This window comes from Rhinoraja longicauda, chromosome 8, assembly GCF_053455715.1.
Source record: "Rhinoraja longicauda isolate Sanriku21f chromosome 8, sRhiLon1.1, whole genome shotgun sequence".
In the NCBI taxonomy this organism is placed as follows: Eukaryota; Metazoa; Chordata; class Chondrichthyes; order Rajiformes; family Arhynchobatidae; genus Rhinoraja; species Rhinoraja longicauda.
Genome location: NC_135960.1, coordinates 46,733,197 through 46,741,675, shown reverse-complemented (window position 1 = coordinate 46,741,675; position 8,479 = coordinate 46,733,197). Strand labels below are relative to the sequence as shown.

The 8,479-nt window shown below is 42.2% G+C and overlaps 1 protein-coding gene across 2 annotated transcripts in view; it reads right to left on the bottom strand.

Annotated features, from left to right (window-relative positions):
• Nucleotides 1–683: 683 nt before the first annotated feature.
• Nucleotides 684–8,479, bottom strand: part of LOC144595929 (activin receptor type-1-like) — a 44,926-nt gene continuing 37,130 nt past the window's right edge. For both annotated transcript variants that reach the window (XM_078403859.1, XM_078403860.1), the window contains exons 9-10: nt 2,740–2,870; nt 684–1,916 (exon numbers count right to left, since the gene is read on the bottom strand). In XM_078403859.1, coding sequence (XP_078259985.1) covers nt 1,782–1,916; nt 2,740–2,870 — 266 coding nt within the window. In that variant the 3' untranslated portion in view covers nt 684–1,781. The remainder of the gene's footprint in view (nt 1,917–2,739; nt 2,871–8,479) is intronic.

Below are 8,479 nucleotides of genomic sequence, written 5' to 3'. Positions count from 1 at the left end.
CTGTGCTGTATCTCTAAACTAAACAGTACCAAAGGTCAACAAGAGAAAATTTTGACACCCTTTCTTTGCAATAAATGGCATTACCCTTCCCAAGCACTCCAGTGCAGTACAGGACCAGGCCCTTTGGCCCATAATGTCTATGCCGAAAACAATGCCAAGTTTAACTAATCTCCTCCATCTGCATGTGATCTATAGTCCTCCATTCCCTGCGCTGACCCCTAAGCTTCTTAAACTAGTGTGTAGGGTGTGGATGAGAAAGCAGGATTATATAACTAGTGTGAAATGGTGATCAATGGTCAGCATTGAATCAGTGGACCTGTTTCTATCTCTAAACTAAAATCCTTTTACAAAGGAAAAAAATAAAAGTGTAGAAGAAACTGCAGATGTTGGTTTATACTGAAGGTAAGTGGGCAGCATCTCTGGAGAACAAGGATGGGCGACGTTTCTGGTTAGGAACCATCTTCAGACAGGAAGTGTAGTAATACAATTGTGGTAAATCACATTATGCAGAGCAAAAATTCATGATGAGTATCCTCCAACTTCTAAGTAGTTATACCACATGAAGTAGAACATATAGAAAGATAAAACTTGACCAAAAAAATAGTATTACTATAATAAAGTAATCACACACACCCACAGAGTGCATTTGCAAATGTTCTATTTAAATTATACAAATGACAGCATAGTATAAAATTTAGGTAAAACAAACTACAGTAGTTAATACTCTGGTAAAATTTACAATGTAGATTTTACAGATAACACCTTGTACCACAAAGCTTCCAAAAAATGATATTTCATTGCTATAAAAACTTAAGTTTAGTGCACTTAAATTATTCTTGCTTCTGTGACAGCATTTACAATATGCACAAAGCACAGAATACAGGCTGATGTAGTATATGAACTAAATTTCAGGCAGAATATTTTCAAATATAAATATTGCGGAGTACAGATTATAATCTACCTATACAAGAAAATCAAACTGCTATATCATTTCACAACATCGGAAAACATGTTAGTATTGACATAGCAATAAATAACACACATTTGCAAAGACTGGTGTGAACTATTTGGGTGAGAAAATAGTTGAGTTAATATCAGTGCAAATTGTATGTACTAATAGTCAAAGCAATTAATTATATCTCAAGACTCTAAAAATACATAATTGCCATCAATTAGGTGTTAAAATCGTAATATTTGGCTTGTTGGATTGTTTTAGGCATTCATATCTATTATGTATAGTATACATAAAGAAAGCAAAAATTGCTAGTGCAAAATAATAATGGAAGGGAAACAAGTATAACATACAGAATATAAATATTAAGTTACAAAGAATGAAACCATTCTGATTTTATACGAGTACATTTCTCTTCCGATGCCCCAAAGAATGTTTTTTTCTGCAAGAATTATTCTTAATGCATCTTCATCTTCCTCTCTGGTTACACATTAAGCAGCAATAGTGATATGCTGGTTTTGACATAGTTTCACGTGCTAGAACTTTGTTAACATTGCATCAGTAATATTTTTCTTGGAAAAGGTTGGCTTAAGAATGCACATACAGTTAGAAAAATTAGATCTGGCAACTACGTGCAACCAAAATATTCATCTCATCTTCAAAGGCTTTACGATGAGCCGATTATTCCCGGCATTTTCCAGTTTCTATATTACCATGCTGATTGCAGTCTTACAAAGCGGCAACCCAGAAACTGAAAAATTCTCTCTTTAGACCGCTGCATCCCTTGACGTGGTAATATGCCTGTTAGGCAGTCATTGGAAAACAATACTCAACAATCCATCTTAAACTTATCGAAAGAGTTGTCGATTTTGGAAAGAGTTTTTCGAATCCGTAGGCCAGTGAGTCTTGCAGATGGATTTTGATACCAGCATTCTCTCATCACCTTCGCAAGGGATGTTAACGTCTGTTGAGAAAGATGTGGTCGAAGATCATCATTGAAATGTTTTACATTGGTACTCAATAGTCTTAAAGTTCATGTACTTCTTCAGAGCATTCCAGCCACATGTCACATATGTTTATTAATCGTGCATGCTGGTACTTTTTTGTGTACAAAAGAAGCACTGCACTTAACTTTACACAGTTGGACACATGTTTAGCAACAGGATGTTGCCAGGACTTGAGGGCCTGAGCTATAGGGAGAGGTTGAGCAGGCTAGGACGTTATTCCTTGGTGCGCAGGAGGCCAAGGAGTGATCTTATAGAGGCGTTTAAGATCATGACGGAATGGATAGGGAGAATGCTTTTACCCAGAGTAGGGGAATCAAGAACCAGAGTGCATAGGTTTAAGGTGAGAGGGGAAAGATTTAATAGGAACCCGAGGGGTTCCACAGGTGGAGGAGGTAATTGAAGCAGGTACAATAACAACATTTAAATTACATTTACTCCGGTACCTGGATTGGAATGGTTTAGAGGGATATGGGCCAAATGTAGACAAATGGGACGCATAGATGGGGCATCATGGTTGGCATGGATGTGTTGGACAGAAGGGCCTTTTTCTGTCCTGTGTGACTGTGCTCTAATTTAGTGCAAACGGAAATATTGTCAGAATAATGGTAGTTATGCAAGTTATGACTCTAAAAGGTGGTAACTTCATGCGTGTTCATATTGTATATAAAAAAATGCACAGAGTTCCATCCATTGCCATAATGCACATCTCTAAACTGAATTTTGTGCCCCAAGTAGAAACATTTTCAATGTAAAACTATTCAAAACATTATCAATACTTACTGGGTCGGAAAACCATCTGTTTGGAATATTTGGTCTTTGTTGATCCACACAAATTACCTTTTTCATATCATCAAAACCAGGGTCATTAGGAACAAGATCATAAAACGGGGGCTTGTAATCTTCAATAATTCCTGAACAAAAATAAATGTTGCAAGGACATGTCACAATGAAGGATGGTATTACTGTGCAAGTTAATACTATACTCAATTAATCAGCATTGCATTTGAACAGGGTACTAAAGTTGGATTCTAATATGGGAAACATTCATTGGAGCACTGGTAATCCTGGAATGTTTCAGCAAATTAAACATGAGCACAAGTCTGAATAAGTAGCCCCACCCAAAATGTCATCTGTCTCTTTACAGATGCTGCCTGACCTGCTGAGTTACTCCAGCACTTTGCGTTTAGCTCAAGGTTCCAGCACCGGCAGTTTCCCTTGTCTTCAAAATAAACATTAGGTTAGGCAATGGATTCTCGGCTAGGAAAGTAATTTTAATCAATTTCCCTTTCTGCCGTACTCTTTTGATTGCCCAGAGGAAAATTCACCCTTTTCAAAAACTAAACTAATCTAAATAAATTGAAAAAGGACGTCAGAGTGGTGCAGTGGGTAGAGCTGCTACCTCAAAGTGCTAGAGACCCTGGTTCCATCCTGACTTTGGATGCCGACTGTGTGTGGAGTTTGCATGTTCTCCCCGTGGTTGTGTGGGTTTCCTCCGGGTGCTCCGGTTTCCTCCCATATCCCAAAAATTTGCAATTCTTTTTAGGTTAATTGGCCTTTGTAAAATCACCCCTGGTGTGTTGGGAGTAGTAGGGAAAGTGCAACAACTTGGAACTAGCATGTGAACGGGTGATTGATAGTCGACGTCGACTCGATGGAACAAAGGGTCTGTTTCCATGCTGCATCTCTAAACTAAGTTAATTATGCAATACCTGACAAATAATTTTATTCTGCACCACAATGTCAAAATCTTGTAATTGTTCATTGTATTAGTCTAGTTTTGTTTAGAGATAAAAGCCCTTCGGCCCAATGAGTCCGCACTGACCAACAATCACCCTGTACACTAGTTCTATCCTACACACTAGGGACAATTTTTTACCGAAGCAAATTAACCTGCATGGTTTTGCAATGTGGGAGGAAACCGGAGCACCCAGAGAAAACCTATACGGTCACAGGGATAATGTACAGACAGCACCAAACATCTCTGGCGCTGTGAGGCAGCAACTCTCCCACTGCGCTGCCCCCTTGTGGAGTATATGAACCGCAACAGGTTAAAATGGGGAACTACGGCCACCTTCTTGCCAGCATATAGGACAAGCAGCAAGTCCTGGACATGCCAGTGTTGTCATTCAATAATCAACCACCTTCGCAAACCTGCTAATGTCTACAAAACGAGATGTCAAAAATTAAAAATAGCTTTTAAAATTGCATTTGCAGGAAAAGGGCATTTTTTAAAACATAACCAATTTTGACAATGAAACAAACTAATTTCAAGAAACTAAATACAATGCCAAGCATTAAGAAATTATAAACCAAAACAATTTTCCACAAGATATCACCTGCACACACGTCATGCAGCATGGAAACAGGCCCATGGACCCAACTCATCCACATTGACCAGGATGCTCCACCTCCCCGTGATTGGCCCATATCCCACAAGTGGAAAGAGTGCGGAGAAGATTTACAAGGATGTTGCCAGGACTAGAAGGCCTGAGCTACAATGTTTGACAGGCTGGGACTTTATTCCTTGGGGCACGGTACATAGAGGGGTGATCTCGAAGATGTGCTTAATCTAAGGTGGGGAATAGGTGAGTGCAGGGTGAATGTAATCTTTTCCTCAGGGCAGGGGGTTCAAGAACTAATGGACTCGGGTTTAAGGTGAGGTGGGAAATTTAATAAAAATCCAAGGGACAACTTTTTGGTGACTTGGATGAAGGGATTAAAAGTATCATTAGCAAATTTGCCGATGATACAAAGCTAGGTGGCAGTGTGAACTGTGAGAAAGATGCTATGAGGTTGCAGGGTGACTTGGACAGGTTGTGTGAGTGGGCGGATGCGTGGCAGATGCAGTTTAATGTGGATAAGTGTGAGGTTATCCACTTTGGTGGTTAGAATAGGAAGGCAGATTATTATTTGAATGGTGTCAAGTTAGGAAAAGGGGACGTACAACGTGATCTGGGTGCCTTAGTGCATCAGTCACTGAAAGGAAGCATGCAGGTACAGCAGGCAGTGAAGAAAGCCAATGGAATGTTGGCATTCATAACGAGAGGAGTTGAGTATAGGAGCAAAGAGGTCCTTCTGCAGTTGTACAGGGCCCTAGTGAGACCGCACCTGGAGTACTGTGTGCAGTTTTGGTCTCCAAATTTGAGGAAGGATATTCTTGCTATTGAGGGCATGCAGCGTAGGTTTACTAGGTTAATTCCCGGAATGGCGGGACTGTCATATGTTGAAAGACTAGAGCAACTAGGTTTGTATACACTGGAATTTAGAAGGATGAGAGGGGATCTTATCGAAACGTATAAGATTATTAAGGGGTTGGACATGTTAGAGGCAGGAAACATGTTCCCAATGTTGGGGGAGTCCAGAACCAGGGGCCACAGTTTAAGAATAAGGGGTAGACCATTTAGAACAGAGATGAGGAAAAACTTTTTTAGTCAGAGAGTTGTGAATCTGTGGAATTCTCTGCCTCAGAGGGCAGTGGAGGCCAATTCTCTGAATACATTCAAGAGAGAGCTAGATAGAGCTCTTAAGGATAGCGGAGTCAGGGGGTATGGGGAGAAAGCAGGAACGGGGTACTGATTGAGAATGATCAGCCATGATCACATTGAATGGCGGTGCTGGCTCAAGGGGCCGAATGGCCTACTCCTGCACCTATTGTCTATTGTCTATATATGGAATGACATGCCAGAGGAGGCAGTTGAAGCAGGTTGGAAAACCATATTTAAAAGACATTTGGACAGGTACATGGATATTAAATGTTTAGTGGGATATGGGTCAAACGCAGGCAAGTGGGATGTGCTTAGGTGGGGCATCTTGGTGGGCATGGATAGGTTGGGCCAAAGGGCCTGCTTCCATGGTGTATTATGTATCTCATTAAAAAAAACAAAAAGCTTCCTGAAATCATAAACAAACACTGATAAAGCCATCAAGTGTACATGGAACAGCAGCACTAAATATTCAATAACAGTCATCTCCATGTAGCCTTGACAAAGTGGTCAACTTTCAGCTCAAGGCTTACTTATCATTGAGTGGAATGCATTACATACAGTAAATTAAGTGCAAGAACACAGACTTCATTGCAAATCAGCAACTCAGTTTCTTTAGAAATTGAAATTAAACATTTTTCTTGTACAGATTCCCCACGACTTTCTGGCACCCTTGGTTCCAGGGTTGGGTCCAAGAGAGTTCACGGCCTGCAAGAGGAATCCAACGGTACAAGAATGGTTCGCCTTGGCCGCTGGGGAGATACCGGCCCAAATTCAGTCTTGGAAGTCGGCTCTGGTTCTGGAGCCCCGGCCACAGCGGGCAAATTCGACCCGCCGATCCTCGCGGAAGTCCCGATGAGATCAAGGTCGGTCACCAAGCGTAGACTCCGCTATTTCAGGGTGACTTCCTGGGGGGGGGGTTTCAAGTGCGCAGTCGTAATTTTGTTTGGATTAAAGGAGGCGCCGGAAAATTGGTGGTGGTCCTGTACTCAAGGGAAGCCTTTTCTTTTGTACTTTACTCATAAAGAAGTCAAGGATGGTTAACCAAAGAAACTCCAGCACTTCAAGTCCTCTTGCCGAGGTTGACAGATTCTTGATTAGTAAGGGAGTCAAGGGTTATGGGGAGAAGGCAGGAGAATGGGGTTGAGAGGGAAAGACAGGTCAGCCATAATTGAATAGCAGAGCGGCCTTGATGGGCCAAATGGCCTAATTCTTTTTTTATGACTTAAGAATTTAAGAATCAGAGGATATAGGTCTACGGTGAGAGGGAAAAGATTTAATAGAAACTTGAGAAAACATTTTCCACACAGGATGTTGTGGGTGCATGGAACGAGCTTCCAGAGGAGGTTGTCGAGGCAGGTACTGTGACCAAAAAGACGTTTGGGCAGGTACATGGATCAGAGTCAAATGCAGGCAAAGGGGATGAACAGGTGGGGCCCTTTGGTCAACATGGACAAGTTGGATCGGAACATTTTTCTTAGCATAGAGAGGCTGGTTGTCAGAACAGGAGCTGGGTGTGAGGAGAGGATTACCGGGCAAATACCAGGCTAGGCTTAGTTGCCTTGCTATCTTCCCCGAGAGAAAATTTGGACTTAATTTGCTCCATCTATACGGTGGTCTGGAGACCACAGCAGATCCTTGTGGAGAATACATCCCATCACTACTTTGAATATACCTTCCATGAGGTTGTGAGACACATATCTGTGGTAAAGAGCAGAGACAGATGGAAGATTCCCCTGTGGTCATTCCCTCCTCCTTACCTCCTTGTATACTGTTGGGAAGGGATGATATTTCAGAGGGCAGCAGAAGCAGCGAGGTCTGGCCAGATCTGAGGCTCAGCAAGGTAGGGTAGAGTCAGGCAGAGTGATAGAGATAAGAAACTCAATAGTTAAGGGGGCAGGCAGAAGATCCTGTGGCCACAAACAAGACACCAGGATGATGCATTGCATCTGGGTCAAAGGTCAGGAGGTCTCCGAGGATCATCTCTCTAAACCTGTCCTATCCATGTATCTGTCTAAATGTTTCTTAAACGTTGCAGTAGCGGTTTTAGAATTTTCCACAACTTTATATTTATATTTCAGATTTAAACAAGTGCAGTTCGTTTGATGTATAAATGACCTCAATCACTGTGAAAAACATGACTATTGCTTTGAACAACCTGACCGTAAGCTATATTCTATGCAAAGATCTACCGCCGTGCCTCGCTGTAATCGGCATTTAACACTAAAATATAAAGAACACAACTGCATGTTACATATCTAACTTATAGGGTGGCACAGTGACACAGAGGTAGAGCTGCTGCCTCAGAGCTAGAGAGCCAGGTTCGATCCTGCCCTCCGGTGCTCTCTGTGTGGAGTTTGTACATTCTCACTGTGACCATGTGGGTTTCCTCCCACCTTCAATAGACAATAGACAATAGACAATAGGTGCAGGAGTAGGCCATTCAGCCCTTCGAGCCAGCACCGCCATTCAATGCGATCATGGCTGATCACTATCAATCAGTACCCCGTTCCTGCCTTCTCCCCATACCCCCTCACTCCGCTATCCTTAAGAGCTCTATCCAGCTCTCTCTTGAAAGCATCCAACGAACTGGCCTCCACTGCCTTCTGAGGCAGAGAATTCCACACCTTCACCACCCTCTGACTGAAAAAGTTCTTCCTCATCTCCGTTCTAAATGGCCTACCCCTTATTCTCAAACTGTGGCCCCTTGTTCTGGACTCCCCCAACATTGGGAACATGTTATCTGCCTCTAATGTGTCCAATCCCCTAATTATCTTATATGTTTCAATAAGATCCCCCCTCATCCTTCTAAATTCCAGTGTATACAAGCCCAATCGCTCCAGCCTTTCAACATACGACAGTCCCGCCATTCCGGGAATTAATCTAGTGAACCTACGCTGCACGCCCTCCATAGCAAGAATATCCTTCCTCAAATTTGGAGACCAAAACTGCACACAGTACTCCAGGTGCGGTCTCACCAGGGCCCGGTACAACTGTAGAAGGACCTCTTTGCTCCTATACTCAACTCCTCTTGTTAC